At 39.0% G+C, this 16,766-nt stretch overlaps 1 protein-coding gene across 5 annotated transcripts in view; it reads right to left on the bottom strand.

Annotated features, from left to right (window-relative positions):
• The window catches only part of NFATC3 (nuclear factor of activated T cells 3), a 142,797-nt gene that overhangs the window by 52,830 nt on the left and 73,201 nt on the right, over nt 1–16,766 (bottom strand). For all 5 annotated transcript variants that reach the window (XM_040442863.1, XM_040498434.1, XM_040442862.1 and 2 more), the window contains 2 exons: nt 9,804–10,003; nt 2,620–2,792 (listed from right to left, as the gene is read on the bottom strand). In XM_040442863.1, coding sequence (XP_040298797.1) covers nt 2,620–2,792; nt 9,804–9,967 — 337 coding nt within the window. In that variant the 5' untranslated portion in view covers nt 9,968–10,003. The remainder of the gene's footprint in view (nt 1–2,619; nt 2,793–9,803; nt 10,004–16,766) is intronic.

Genomic DNA, 16,766 nt, shown 5'->3' with positions numbered 1-16,766 from the left:
CCTTCTCTCTCTGCCCACCCCCCTCTTGCACACACGCATTTGCGCTCTCTCACTCTCTCTCTCTCAAAATAAACAAAAATGAAAAAAAGAGAAAGCTAAAATAGACCCTTTCATAGGGCATGGGTCTGGGATTCAGGACCAACTATCACTTGGAAAGTATCAAGCACCAACCTAGATCTCAGAAAATACTTATGTCCCTACTTATGTTCCAAATGACTCACAGAGAAGGGGCATGAAGACAAGCACTGGCTGGCCTAGGAAATACATTAATTCATGTTTTAGATATTTATGGTGGAAACTAGCCATCATGGGTACATTCAAAGTAACAGCAAAACTGTGTTCACCAGGGGAGCCTGGGTGGCTCAGTCGGTTAGGTGTCCAACTTCAGCTCAGGTCACGATCTCAGTCTGTGGGTTCAAGACCCGCATTAGGCTCTGTGCTGACAGCTCAGAGCCTAGAGCCTGCTTTGGATTCTGTGTCTCCCTCTCTCTTTGCCACTCCCCTTCATATATATGAAGATACTTCATATATATGTGTGTGTGTGTGTGTGTGTGTGTGTGTGTGTGTGTGTGTGTGTGTGTGTATGTATACATATAAACAATAAAAGAAAAAAGAAAGAAAATCCAAAGAAAGGTTAATAGTGACTACACCACAGGGTAGTGATTACAAAAGATTTTGCTATTATTCCTTGTACCATTCTGCATTTCTTCTTTTTCCATTCTGTGTTTCTATATTCTCAACAATAATCACATATTAATTTAATAAAGTAAAAGAAAAAATAGAAAATCATTTTAGAATAACTTCATCTCAAAAACTCAAACTACTCTATGAACTTAAATTACTTAAATTAACTCTGGGGCACCTGGGTGGCTCAGTCTGTTAAGCTTTCCACTTCTGCTCAGGTCATGATCTCATGGTTTGTGAGTTTGAGCCCTACATCGGGTTCTCTGCTGTCAGCGTAGAGCCCATTTCAGATCCTCTGTCCCCTTCTCTCTCTGCCCGTCCCCACTCTCAAAAATAAACAAAACAATTGAAAAATTATCTAAATGAACTTTGCTAAAAAATAGAGGCATATATGCTTATATGGGCATAGAAAAGTCTGGCAGGAAAATAAAAACGCTGGCAATGACAGCTGCTTATAAATTTTTTTTCAACATTTATTTTTGAGAGAGAGACAGAGAGAGCGCGCACGTGAGCACGGGACGGGCAGACAGAGAGGGAGACACAGAATCCAAAGCAGGCTCCAGGCCCTGAGCAGTAAGCACAGAGCCGGACATGGGGCTCAAACCCACCAACTGTGAGATCATGACCTGAGCCAAAGTAGGATGCTTAACTGAATGAGCCACCCAGGCGCCCCCCAATAGCTGCTTCTAATAAGGGGAAATAGTTGACCTGGAAATTTGCTTTTCACTCTATATTCTTTTTGAATTTTAGTAAGTACCTGTATTGTCTGTTAAAAATACAAAACTATTTCTATAGTGAATTCTATTACTATGTATTTACTCAGTGATTTCTCAGTTAACTGTGAAATAATAAAGTAATAGTTCAATTTCATAAATAGCAAAAGGAAGCACAGAAAGGTACTACAGTAGGTTTGATCCCAAATAAAGAATGCACGTGTTTAACAGAAATAACATGGTATAATTGAAAGAGTACTAAGAAAACCTGTGTTCTAAGCACAGTTCTGTCACTAACAAGCAAATAAGCTTGCAGGAGTACTTCAGACACTTGTGCCTCAGTTTCCTCCAACACAAAATTAAGACATGAATTGGAACACTTATAAGTCTATGCCCTAAACATCTAAACAGCAGTTTCAATACTACAGTACTACCAGCTAACCTACCAGAGGCCCACAGTTCTCCAGGGTGTAAGTAGGTACATGTTCTAGGGCCTGTTCTCATTTCTTGCCTTTGTAAATCAGGGGAAAAAAACATTCACTTTCTCAATCTGATGTTGTAAACAGGTTAATGGTTTAAAAAAAAAAAAAACCCTTATGTCTTTATTTAGCTGAGGTGTCAGCTTGCAGAGATAGGCATCTTCCAACAAGGTGGCTCATGTTTTAATGAAACAAAGGTGACCAAGGGATACTTAATCATAGCTTCATTTTGTCCTCAGGTGTCATCAAGCCCACCTTCCTCATTTATAGGTTAAAAAAAACCTGTGGTCAATGGAGCCCCTAGGTGGCTCAGTTGGTTAAGTATCCAACTTAACCTTAGCCCTGAGGTCATGATCTCAGGGCTCATACCCAGACCCACATCACGCTCTCTGCTGTCAGCACAGAGCCCACTTTGGATCCTCTGTCCCCCACTCTCTCTGGCCCTCCACCCCCCTCTCAAAAATAAACATCAAAAAAACAAAAACAAAAACCTGTGGTCAAGAGAATGTGTTTATAGTCCCACACAACCTATGGTCAAATTATAATGAGAACCCATTTTCTAACTCCAAGATCTGTATTCCTCCCACCTAAACACATAGCTTATTTCCATACAAGAAAATCTCATCAGCTATCCAGACTCTGTGCCTCAGTTTATACTTTTAATCCAAATATTACATTAAAAGCAAAATAGGAAATTGCCTATTATAAACAAAATTTGAAAACATCATCACAAGCTCACTTACAGCACTCAACAGGTATGGAAGCTGTCTGAAGAGAAAGGACTTTTCCATTGGGCTGTGGGATGTGCACACGGAATACAAGTCGTACTCTAGTATTCTTTCTGCCAATATCAGTTTCTCCTTTTCGAAGTTCTATATCTGAATTGCGGAGTTTCAAAATACCTGCACAGTCAATACTAGGGAGAAAAATATACACATTTTATTTGCTTACTGATATTTTTTTTTTTAATTTTTTTTTCAACGTTTATTTATTTTTGGGACAGAGAGAGACAGAGCATGAACGGGGGAGGGGCAGAGAGAGAGGGAGACACAGAATCGGAAACAGGCTCCAGGCTCTGAGCCATCATCAGCCCAGAGCCTGACGCGGGGCTCGAACTCACGGACCGCGAGATCGTGACCTGGCTGAAGTCGGACGCTTAACCGACTGCGCCACCCAGGCGCCCCTTTGCTTACTGATATTTAATGGTTCCCAACAACTTAGCTAAACGTGGCAGGGAAGAACTATCACTACCTAAAATAAGGTCCAAAAAGAAAGATGTATGATTGCTATTTCAATTCTGAGATTAAAAATGTTTTGAATGACAAAAGTGTAATAATGGTAAGTATGGTAGATTGTCTAAAAAGATGGCTGTCAATTATTCCCCATTCTTGCACCTGCATGCCACTTTTCCCATTAAGAGGTGAAAGCTGGCCTTATGATTTGACAAACAGAATGTAACCAAGTGATGCAGTGTGAGTTATGAGCCCAACATTAAGCCTCTTTTGTTCTCTTGGAGCCCTGAGCCACCATGAAGTCCATCCAGGAAGCTGGAGAGAAAGGCCAAGCCAATCCTCAACTACTCCAGTCACCCCAGACAGCTTGTATGTTCCAAATCCAGCTGAGCTCCCAGCTGAATTTAGGTGCATGAGTGATCTCAGCTGATACCACATGAATAGACCAGCTGAGTCCAGCCAACCCTAAGAATCATGAAATAATGAACAGTTATTACTTTGAGCCACTAAATTTTGGAGTGCTTTTACAGAACTAGATAAGTAATACAAAGTAAAAAGACCTGAATTCTATGTAAGTAACTAAGCCAGAAAAGATTAACCTGTAGGACTCTAAATCAGTCATTAATAGCATATTTAGATAGGTTTATTAGTAAAAACAATCCATCAGGCTAAGATTCTTTTATTTTTAAAGAATACACATATAAGATTAAAGTTTCGGCATTTAGGGTCTAACTTTTCATTATCTTCAAAATGCATTACTTGTATGGCTGCTTAACACACAATCAGGGTAGGAAAGAGTACCTACAACATGTGTTTGTTATTCACATATTGAAAGAATAAAGCAAATGGAAAACTAGCAATCAACATCCTAAAGTTTACTCTCCCTTGTGGTATTACTTGTCATCCATCCCTTTGCCTTATCTACCAATAGCCCCAACTCTAGTGCTCAACTGTCCAGAGGCCACAGAAGTTGCTGTAAAGGACAATATGTGTTAGAAAACTAGGTTATCAAGTTAAGAACCAGTAAAGCACAAGAAAGAATCCCAAAGGGTGAATATTTTCACCTTCAGAAAGACACAGGAGAAGAAATTTCTAAAAAAAGAAAACACTCTTGAAAGTATTTGTCATTTATGGATAATGAATTATACTTAATTAATATTGAACAATTGCACTTTAGCTCAAAGCAGTACTGATCAAATTGTATCAAGTAGTGATTATTCATGCTAACATGCCAATGAGCCTTTAGGGGGAAATGCCAGAGATCATCCATTTTATTGAGTTTTGAGGAAAGGTATTTTATTTTATTTAAGTAAACTCTACCCCGGCCATGGGGCTCAAATTCATGACCTCAAAATCAAGAGTCATGTGCTCTACTGAGGAGCCAGCCAGGTGCTGAGAGGGAAGGTATTTTAGCAGAGAGCTAAGTTTCTAAGAGAAGAGTTAGAAGAAGAGTATCAGAAATGACGATCTTAAAGCTCTGCCTATGAATTTCAAGAAAAGATAAGACCAGACCAACAAGAAAACTACACATGTAGGAATAAATCACTATTAATTCTGTTTACAGATACAACTATATTTTATTTATTTTTTTAAGTACGAGTATATTTTAGATCAGAGTATAATAATGCCACATCCGTTTTCATCCAGTTTTAAAAACAGGGAGGATGGGGCGCCTGGGTGGCGCAGTCAGTTAAGCGTCCAACTTCAGCCAGGTCACGATCTTGCGGTCCGTGAGTTTGAGCCCCGCGTCGGGCTCTGGGCTGATGGCTCAGAGCCTGGAGCCTGTTTCCGATTCTGTGTCTCCCTCTCTCTCTGCCCCTCCCCCGTTCATGCTCTGTCTCTCTCTGTCCCAAAAATAAATAAACATTGAAAAAAAAAATTTTTTTTTTAAAATAAATAAAAAATAAAAAAAATAAAAATAGGGAGGAGTTATGAGTAGGATAAGGCAGTAAATACTGGAATCCATACTGAATGGCCAGAAAAACTTCAGGTGTGTATGTCTCTAAGCTGGGTGGAATGAGAGCAGTAGCTGTGTTTGTTAACTAGAAACAATGATATTTCTGCAGCTTTGTCCTTTCTGGATTTATCCAGGTAGGCAGTATATGCCAGAACTGGTTGGGCAAGGGACATGAATTCTGACTACAACCTATTTCATGTGCTAATAGATGAGAAAAGGAGAAGGTAGATATGTTCAGATCCTACTATTTTTATTTTTTCACCTTATTTGATATGTGAAGCTTTCCCAATTTCTTGAAAATCTTACAAACTCATGTACTCTTTTTAATTGAATTCACTGATTTATACATCACTTTTAAAAGGATGAGGCATTTTACAACATAAATACAAATAAGGTCAAGGAAAAACAGAAAAAAAAAAAATTAAATAGAAGCAACAGGAAATAAATATGTTCCAAATCTAAGGGTATACAAATTACTATACCTGAACTTGACTGAACTTCCCAGAAGCCAAGGCGAAAAGGAAATGTGATAAAGTTTACAGGTCTCTCCTTGTCTGGTAAAGCAAAATCTACCATGTCATCAGCCTTTTCCCTTTAACTTGAAAAGATTCTGTGTGTGTGTGTGTGTGTGTGTGTGTGTGTGTGTGTGTAATGACCAAGAGATAATATCTTTAATAGTGGTTTTTCAGATTATGAAGAGTTATTCATATGGATATTTCTTATTCTATCCTTCAAACAAAGTTAAGAAGTATAAGAAGCTTCTGGTGATTTTCTATTTAAATTTAACTTGATTCAAGTCTAGTGCTTTGAACACCCAGAAGAATGAATGGAAACGTGGCCTATAAACCACCTCCTAGGGATCAATTTTATGAGTTCTTAGAAAAAGATGATTCAAAACTGAGTTTTAAATTTCCCTCTGCAGCTACCTGTATATTCATATGCTTTTTTTAAATGTTTATTTATATTTGAGAGAGACAGAGCATGAGAAGGAAGGGGCAGAGAGAAAGGGAGACAAAGAATCTGAAGTAGGCTCCAGGCTCTCTGAGCTGTCAGCACAGAGCCTGACTCAGGGCTTGAACCCACGAACCATGAGATCATGACCTGAGCCAAAGTTGGACGCTTAACTGACTGAGCCACCCAGGCGCCCCAGTATATTCCTATGCTTTTGATTCTAGATGAAAAAGTAAGATCTTAGAGTAAAATAAACCTACATGCATGCATTTCTCATTCAATGGTTGGCTACCTCACTTATTTGAAAATGGGTCAAGGGGCCATTAAGCGTCAAACTTTGGTTCAGGTCATGATCTCATGGTTCGTGAGTTTGAGCTCCGTACTGGGCTCCATGTTGCCAGTGCAGAGCCTACTTAGGATTCTTGCTCTCCCTCCCTGCTCCTCCCTCATTTATGTGTGTTCTCTCTCTCTCTCTCTCTCTCTCTCTCTCTGCCTCACTCCAAATAAATAAACTGAAAGAAAGAAAGAAAGAAAGAAAGAAAGAAAGAAAGAAAGAAAGAAAGGAAGGAAGGAAGGAAGAAAGAAAAGAAAAGAAAAGAAAAGAAAAGAAAAGAAAAGAAAAGAAAAGAAAAGAAAAGAAAAGAAAAGAAAAGGGGTCAAATGGATGCCTGGAGGCAGATCACTGTTCTCTTCAAGAAAGAGCTTTGCTCAAGTGGGAAACAAGCATTGGTTGAGATTCCAAAGTTCTTTCTGTATCAGAGAACACAGAAATTTTAAGAGTAGAGACCACTGGGGGGCCTGGGTGGCTCAGTTGGTTGAGCGACCAACTTGAGCTCAGGTCATGATCTCATAGTTCGTGAGATCAAGCCCTGCAATGCTGACAGCTCAGAGGCTGGAGCCTGCTTCAGATTCTGTGTCTCCTTCTCTGTCTCTGTCTCTGCCCCTCCCCCATTCATCCCCCCTCCCCCTTTCTCAAAAATAAACATTAAAAGAAAAAAAAAAAAAGAGTAGAGATCATCACGGCTCAGTTAAGCATCCAACTCTTGACTTTAGCTCAGGTCATGATCTCGTGGCTCCTGAGTTCGAGCCCCGCACTGGGCTCACTGACAGTTTGTGGGGCCTGCTTGGGATTCTCTCTCTCCTTCTCTCTCTGCCCCTCCCCTGGGGTCTCTCTCAAAAAAGAGATATTTAAATAAAATAAAAATAAATAAATAATAAAAAATAAATAGATAAATAAAATAAAAAATAAAAATAAAAAATAAATAAAATAAATAAATAAAATAAAAATAAAATAAAATAAAAATAAATAAATAAATAAATAAATAAATTTTTTTTCAACGTTTATTTATTTTTGGGACAGAGAGAGAGCATGAACGGGGGAGGGGCAGAGAGAGAGGGAGACACAGAATCGGAAACAGGCTCCAGGCTCTGAGCCATCAGCCCAGAGCCTGACGCGGGGCTCGAACTCACGGACCGCGAGATCGTGACCTGGCTAAAGTCGGACGCTTAACCGACTGCGCCACCCAGGCGCCCCAATAAATATTTATTTAAAATAATCTTAAAAAAAAAAAAAAAAAGATTAGAGACCATCAGCTAGCTATCTGCTTTGCCTTAACAGAACTCTGTAGTAGCCCCAATAAGTGATGACTTATTGGGTTGGGTTCTTCTGTACTGCCCATTTGAACAAAGCAGGTAAAAATAAGGTTTTTATCTCAATATTAACTTGTCTTTCCCAGTAATATGTAGGTAACAAGGTAAGTTCTTAAGGCAATTCTTATAATAATATAATTTTATCACAATATTCAGTTTACCTAAAAAAGTTATTTAAGTATAAATTTAAAGCAAGAGATCTAGAGACCAAAATCTAATTTTATATAACTGTTCTTGGAATAGCCTGGGACAGATGTTACTGCCATTTTAAGAAAGGTAGTTTGAAACAATTTCTGTAATAAACCTCACTATAAGTTTCAAATACCTAGTTGTGACGGGATTAACAGTTGCCTACTAAATAAATATCTATTTCCCCCTTCTTTCTTACTAATAGATCCCTGTATCATTAGAGGTAGCAATGTGCTCAGGTAAAAACAAAACAAAACAATCCCAGACCTTCCTTATTTACAAGGATGAACAATAAGATATGCTAGATAGGTTTCTGTAACAAGCCTCTTGATAAAGACAGATTAGACAGACTAACTTGTGGCACCTGACTGGTTCAGTTGGTAGAGGATGTGACTCTTGATCTTAGGGTTGTGAGTTCAAGCCCTACAATGGGCAGAGAGCTTATTACTTTTAAAATATATATAAACAAATACAACACAGTAAAATAAAGAGGCTAACTCAGATGGAAGTTTTCTTTAGCCCTTTTTCCTTATTCCTTCTGGGACTATGGTTGTGATGGTTAGAGTTCCAGCAGCCATTTTGTAACATGAGACAATCTTGAGGACAGATATCACACGTTAAGAATAGCAAGGGGGCGGGGGGCACCTGGGTGGCTCAGTCGGTTGAGTGCCTGACTTCAGCTCAGGTCATGATCTCACGGTCTATGAGTTTGAGCCCCGCGTTGGGCTCTGTGCTGACAGCTCAGAGCCTGGAGCCTCCTTTAGATTCTGTGTCTCCTTCTCTCTCTGCCCCCACCCCTCCACTCTCTGTCTCTGTCTCTGTCTCTCTCTCTCAAAAATAAACATTAAAAAAAGAAAAAAAAGAATAGCAGAGGGGGCACACGAGTGGCTCATTCGGCTGAAGTGTCCAACTCTTGATTTTGGCTCAGGTCGTGATCTCAAGGTTCATGAGATCGAGCCTCACATCACGCTCTGTGCCAACAATGCAGAGACTGCTGGGGATTCTCTCTCTTTCTCTATCTGCCCCTCCCCTGCCCACATGTGCACACACTTTTGATCTCTCTCAAAATGTACACACATGCGCACGCACACACACACACACACACACACACACACACACACACACACACACACAAAGAGGGGCACCTGGGTGGCTCAGTCAGTTAAGCGTCTGACTTCAGCTCAGGCCATGATCTCATGGTTCATGAATTCCAGTCCCGCCTCAAGCTCTCTGCTGTCAGCACAGAGCCTGCTTCAGATCTTCTGTCCAGACCCTCTCTCTCTCTGCCCGTCCCCCACTTGCTTTCTCTCAAAAAAAATATTAAAAAAAAAAAAAAAAAAAAAAAGACCAGCAAAGAAGAAAAACAGAGTTTGGGGCCCCAATGACTTATGGAGTTCCTGTGCTAGCCCTAAAAATGCCTGTTTGTACATTTCTTTTATGGAATAACAAACTAAACGTCGACTGTTTAAGCCACTGCATTCCTTGTGTGACATATAATCCTAACCTGAACAAAACTCTAAAGCATTCTCATTCAGAAGCTAGCCACCTCATTTTGTTTGGAAAGGAGTCAAACAAGTAAGCCTGAAGATAGTAAAAGTTTCCTTAAGGAAATTTGACAATCATAATAATTGTACTGCAACTGTTCTTTTGTCTACCCTATTAGACTGTGAGCTACTTGCAAAAAGTCCATATATTTTTATCTTTAACATTTAACAAAATGCTTGGCTGGTACCACATGGTTCATAAACTTCTGCTGAAGTGCATTTCCTTTCTGGAAATCTGCTACCAACTTTAGCTAATGTCTTACAATTATCTACATAATGTTATTCTGTTAATTTAGAACCATGAATAATTCATTTCTGTACTATAAAAAGAAGTATGTTTTTCTCTGAAAGTTGTTTTAGGGGAAAAAAAAGAACTGCCCATTTTGGGGTATGTTTCCAGATACCTGGCTGACATATTGTTTTCAGGAAGAAGGGGAATTTCCAGAACCTTTGTGCTGGCAATTATTATCTCTTGACTTGCAGTAGCAACAGTCTTCCCAGTGATTCGATGCACCTGGTAAAATGCATGAGGTCGTAAATATCGATCATCTGCTGTTCCAATAAACATCTGAAGATTTATCGGCTTTTCATTATAGCCCAGGAGCTAATTAGAAAGAACAAACAAAAATATAATTCATTATCCATTATATTTATAATAAGTTTACAACAGGAAGTTTATTATATCTGTAACATATATTATTGACACACAAAATGTTATTTCAAGAAGGTAACAATAAAAATGTAATAAGTGAACAATCTTCCAAATGTCAGAAGATTATGAGTTGTAAAATGCTGGAATGTTACAAAGGAATGAGGGGGTTTTGTTTTTTTTGTTTTTTGTATATATATCCGGAATAAAAATTTTGCAAAGCTTTCTTATAGAGTACTGTGAAAAACCACAAGGAAAGGGTGCCGACATGGCTCTGTTGGAAGAGTTGCAACTCTTGATCTTGGGATTGAGTCTGAGCCCCATGTTGGGTGTAGAGATTACTTAACAATAAATTAAAAAAAAAAAAAAAAAAAAAGGTGCCTGGGTGGCTCAGTTGGTTGGGCATCCAACTCTTGATTTCGGCTCAGGTCATGGACCCAGAGTTCTGAGATCAAGCCTTGTTTCGGGCTCCGGGCTGAGTATGGAGCCTGCTTAAGATTCTCACTCTCTCGGCCTGGGTGGCTGTCAGTTAAGTGTCCAACTTCAACTCATGGTTCGTGAGTTTGAGCCCCATACCAGGCTCTCTGGTGTCAGAGCAGAGGCTGCTTCAGATCCTGTCTCCCTTTCTCTGCCCCTCCCCCCAGTTTACTCTCTCTCTCTCTCTCTCTCTCAAAAATAAATATTAAAAAAAAAAAGAAGATTCTCTCTCTATCCCTCTGGCCCTCTCCCCAACTCGTGCTCTGCAAAGAGAGAAAGGAAATAAGGAAGAAAGGAAGGACAGACTGACTCTGTACTTTAGGCAACATTAACCATCCAGCCCAGACTTAAAAGATGTGGGTGTACAGGGGGCACCTGGGTGGCTCAGCTAGTTAAGTGTCCAACTCTTGATTTTAGCTTGGGTCATGATCTCACATTTTGTGGGTTCAAGCCCCATGTCGGGCTCCATGCTGACAGCGTGGAGCCTGCTTGGAGTTCTCTCCCCCCCCCCCCCCCGGCTCCTCCACTGAGTTCTCAATCAATCTCTCTCTCTCTTCCTCTCTCTCTCAAAATAAACAAGTAAACTTTAAAAAGACTTGGGTGTACAGGAAGGTCCTCTAACAGGCTATTAAAATCAGAAAGTTTGTTTTAGTAAAAAAATCTCAAAAAGCCTATTATATATGTTATCAACTTAAAATTTCAACTGACTTAACAGGCTGGGCTACTTGACTTTCTCTGGTGTCCTTCACTATTTTTGAGGTTAAGATGTGTATATAGGAGTAGGACCAGGAGGTGCTGGAGGTAAAAATAGCAACCACCAAAAAAGGAGGAAAATAAAACAAACAGAGCCTGAAGAAGTACACATATAGCACTTAGGGAGATTCCCCTGTCCAATCTGATGCTGACTAGCACCCAAATGACCCACCATTATGCAGGTAACAATGACAAACAGGAACAAACATAAAGAACTACTTCAAAGTATGGAGAGCAAATATAAGCATATACTGGAAGCAAAGTGACACATGCTAGAATTGTAACAAAACAGTGTTTCCTGTTTTTAAGGCTTTCAACCTGAGGGAAGGCCACAGACCATGCCTTACAAAGTGGTTGACTTTCCTGTACAAAATCTAGTCTTGAAGGGCCTCAAGAACCAAGGACAGAGTTTGGGACAACTTCAGCCTCTGAGGAACTCTGAGTTCCCTCAGAGTAAAAGGGAACTCCCAGAAAGGAGACAGCCAGAGAAGGGGAGCTCCAAGTTATACAAATAAACTTGGTCCAGTGCTTTGGCTGACCTGGAAACCATCCATAACAGGTCAGATCCCAAGGAGTCTAAGGCTAATATAACTGAAATGAGACTATGAGCTCCCACCAACCAGAGAGATTTTACAGGCTGACTCTAAACAAGTTAAGTGACTGCTTAAACAACAAAAAAAAAATCATTCTTTGGGGTTACATTTGGGTATATATGTATATCTGGTTTTGAACTGAATTTCTTTATATATTCTGAATCATTAATCCCTTGCAGATATAGGATTTTTACAAATATCCTTCATTCTGTAGGTTGGTGGGTTTTGTTTTGTTTTGTTTTGTTTTTTCACTTTCTTGGTGGTGTCCTTTGATGCACAAGTTTTTAACTTTCATGGGAGTCCAATTTATCTAGTTTGTCTTGATGCCTGTGTTTTTGTTGTCATACTTGAGAAAGCACTGCCAAATCCAATGTCAAGACTTCCCTGAATGTTTTCTTCTAAGAGTTTTATAGTTTTAGTAAAGTCTTACATTTAGGACCTTGATCTGTTTTGAGTGTATTTTTGTCTATGATGTAAGGTAAGGGTCCAACTATATTATTTTGTGGGTAGATATCCAATTTTCCCAGCACCATTGGTTGAAAAGACTGTCCTTTCCCCCAGTGAATAGTCTTGGCATTCTGTAGAAAATGAACTGACCATGTGTGAGGGCTTATTTCTGGGCTTTCTATTCTATTTCATCAATCTGTTTGTATGCCAATACCACAGTGTTTTAAACACTGCACCTTTGTAGTAAGTTACAAGTTAGGAAGAGTAAGCCCTCCAAATTTATTCTTCTTTTTCTGTGTTGTCTTGCTTATTTGAGGCCTCTTGCAATCCCACATGAATCTGAAAATATGCTTTTCCATTCAACAAAAAAGGCTGTTGGAATTTTGGTAGGAGCACTCACTCTCTAGATTGCTTTGGGGGGGGTACTGATGGCTTAATGTTAAGTCTTCCTATCTATGAACATGGATATCCATTTATTATGTGTACTTACATTTTATTTTTATCTTACTTGTTTCCATCTATTTTTCTTTCAGCAATATTTTATAGTTTTCAGCATATAAGTCTCGACACCTCCTTGGTTCAACATATTCCTAAGTATTTAATTCCTTCAGATGCTACTATAAATAGAATTACTTTTTAAATTTCCTCTTCAAGTTGTTCATCACTGGTACACAGAACCACAAATGGTACCTGTATTTTGATCTTCTACCCTGAAACGCTGAATTCTTTTATTAGCTCTAGTAGCTTTATTGTGGATGATGTGATATTTTCTATGTATAGGAATATGCCATCTATGAATAGAGACTATTTTACCTCTTCATTTGCAATTCAAATGCTTTTTATTTCTTTTTATTGTATAGTTCTAGCTAGGACTTTTAGCACAAATGCTTAACAGGAGTGGTGAAAGTGAGCCTCCTTATCTTGTTCCTAATCTTAACTCAGTCTTTTTTTTTTTATGTTTATTTATTTATTTGAGAGAGAGGTAGAGAGTGAGTAGTAGAGGACAGAAAGAGGGAGAGAATCCAAAGCAGAATCCAAATCCACACTGTCAGCACAGAGCCCAAAACAGGGCTCAAACTCACAAACCATGAGATAATGACCTGAGCCGAAATCAAGTTGGATGCTTAACCAACTAAGCCATCCAAGTGCCCCTAGCTTTCAGTCTTTTACCATTAAACATGATGTTAGCTGTGGGCTTTTCATAAATGACCTTTCATGGTAAGGAATTTTCCCCTTTTCCTAGTGTGTTGAGTGTTAGGGTTTTTTGGTGGCTTTTGTTTTTGTTTTTAATGAAAGGCTGTTGGGGCACCTGGGCAGCTCAGTTAAGCATCTGACTTCAGCTCAGGTCATGATCTCACAGTTTGTGTGTTTGAGCCCCGTACTGGGCTCTGCAGCGACAGCTCAGAGCCTGGAGCCTGCTTTGGATTCTGTGTCTCTTGTGTGCGCTCTCTCTCTGTCTGCCCCTGCCCCCAACTCACATTTGCTCTCTCTCAAAAATGAATAAATTACAAAAACAATTTAATGAAAGGCTGTTAAATTTTGTCAAATGGCCTTTTCCGTGTCAGCTGAGATGATCATGTGTTTTTTATCCCTTCTATTAATGTGGTGTATTACATCAACTGATTGTCCTATGTTCAATCCCCTTTTACATTTCTGGGATAAATTCCACTTGGCAATGCTATATAAACCTTTTAATGTGCTGTCGGATTTGGTTAGTTTTTTTGTTGAGAATTTTTGTGTTTAGATTCATTAGAAATCCTGATCTCTAGTTTTCTCTTCTTGTATCTTTGTCATTATTATCCTTTTGATTAAAAATTTTTTTCATGCTTCTACAGAAATCCCTCCATCTCTTCACATACCTAGCCTACTTCTACTAACTGGTTTAGTATTTTATTATGGTTAAATGAAAGACTCTTTCTGGTAACTCCAACATAGATGAAGAGGTAGAAGATCTAAGCCATCTCATCTCTAGGTCTGCTTCTACTGATTGTTTTCTTTTCACTGTGGGTCACACTTTCGTGTGTGTGTGTGTGTGTGTGTGTGTGTGTGTGTGTGTACTGTTGAGCATATACTGAACATTCTGTATGACAGACTTCTAAAGACTCAAGTAGAAATGTATTTACCTCCAAAAAGAGGTATGCGATTTCTTTTGTCAGGTTACAGTTCTTAAGCTATGTCTCGTCTTTGTTGCAGATTTAGTCTCATTCCTCAGCTTTGAATTAGTCGCTTTCTTATAGTTGGTGGTCTTAAAAGCTTCAGAGAGATTTCTCTCAGTAATCTCCACTGCTACTTTTAGCCACAATTGGGAGAAAGATGTGTTCCATGGCTGCTTTAATACATTGAACCAACAAGGGAGCGACATGATAATATAGGTTGCATGAAGTCCATTTTTCAGTATGCAGAGTGGAGGAGGTGTCCAGCACTTCAAGGCAGTACTGGAGTTTCTGGCACTCAGTCCCTAGCACTGTCAGAACAAGTTGTGGTCACGAGTTACAGTGTCAGTGATGTTTTCACTACAGCAGTACTGGGTAGGATGGCTAGACAATGTTCTAGACCATGTAGCTTCCAAGCGTGAGATTTTATAATACCCTTTAAAAAAATTATCTTCTATTTCTGTACTATGACTTATAAGTTATCCTGATAGATGATATCAAATATAAAGTGCCTAGTCATGTCATATAGGCAGTGATAAACAAATATTAGCTATTATTCTGCATCCATGATTCTAGGTATATAATATAGTCAGAGTTCAATTGTGAAGAAAGAGTTTTTTTCTACTATGTAGTCTTTCAGATGAACACTTTACTCCCCCTGCTTGCCCATCCCTAGATTACAGTGGAGTTTGTAACCAAGCAACATCATAATTCAGTGATTATCCTCTACTTAGGAAAGGACATGAAGATTTCTGCCTATTATTGGGTAGTATAATTTACCTAGGATGGTTTCCAATACTGTAACATTTATAAAGAAGCAATTAAAGCTTGGACCATTGCAATAGCCTCATAACTGTTCTCCTTGTTTTCACTCTGGCTCCTTTACAGCTACTCGCTGTGCAGAAGCCAGAGCAAACTTTAACTAGATAATTTCAAGCCCTGCTCAGAATTCTCTAATGGCTTCCTTTCAACACTCAACTAAATTAAAATGTCCTATGATGATTTACAAGGCCTACATGATTTGATCCCTGGCCAACTTGTTGCCTTACCTTCTTTAACTCTCTTCCCTTCAATGATTTGCTCTGACCATCCTGGCCTTAATGCTTGAACCACCCAAACTCATTCCTAGCCTCAAGGATTTCACACTTGATATTTTATCCCTCTGGAATATTCTTCCCTCTGATCTTCATATTACCCCACTCCTTCAGTTCCATACTCAAAGGTTACCTCCTAAGAGAAGACCACCCTACCTAAAATACCACATCTCTGTCCCCTTATCCTGTTTTATTATTTTTCATAGTATGGATCACTATGAAAAGTGTATTATGTATTTATTATCTATTTCCCTCAGTACCATAAGTTCCAAGAAGGCAGAAACTTTGTTTTGTTCACTCCTCTACCCTTTCGTTTTTTAACTGAGGATCTATTATAAAAATATCCATATTGAATGCCACTGCTTCAGCCAATATTATATAGGTGACACTAAAATAAAGAACATACGCTATGTGTTAACTAAAACTTATTTAATATTTATTTTTGAGAGAGAGAGCGTGGGCAGGGGAGGGGCAGAGGTGGGGGGAGGAACAGAGGATCCCAAGTGGGCTCTGTGCTGACAACAACGAGCCCAATGTGGGGCTCAAACTCACGAACTGTGAGATCATGATGTGAGCCAAAGTCAGACACTCAACCACTGAGCCACCCAGGCACCCCAACTAACTAGAATTTAAATAAAAACTTGAAACAAAAAGAATTTTTAAGAAGTAAAATTTAAAAAATAAAGAACAAAGTGGCATGTACTAAACTTTAAGAAATTAGTGAAGACTCTAAAAGGCACAAATTTACTTATAATAAAAAGGATGTACGGAAGCATATGATAAAAATCAATGAAGGCTCTATGAAGGAGAGAGAGGACAGAATCATGGAAATCAGTTAAGAGGCTGAAGCACTAGGTACTAACATCACATGTATTGGAAGTTTAAATTAGGGTGGAAGTGAGAACATAAACAGAAAATAGAAATGAGGGATGAATGCAATAAATATTTCCCTAAAGAGAATTTTTTTAACTGACTACACACGTAATAATGAGAAAGGAAAAAAAAGAGGTTAGAAGTTGTGAGCTTCAGTATCTAGGAGAATGGTGGTATCACTAGCAAATAAATGAAGAAGTCACTGATTCAGAACAGGTTTGGAGGGAGATAAGGTAAGGTTTTCTTTTTTTTTTTAATTTTTTTTTTCAACGTTTATTTACTTTTGGGACAGAGAGAGACAGAGCATGAACGGGGGAGGGGCAGAGAG

This window comes from Herpailurus yagouaroundi, unplaced genomic scaffold (assembly GCF_014898765.1).
Source record: "Herpailurus yagouaroundi ecotype Mexico unplaced genomic scaffold, PumYag 190, whole genome shotgun sequence".
NCBI classification, from domain to species: Eukaryota; Metazoa; Chordata; class Mammalia; order Carnivora; family Felidae; genus Herpailurus; species Herpailurus yagouaroundi.
Note: the sequence above shows the minus strand (reverse complement) of the source record. Positions and strands in the feature narration are given on the sequence as shown.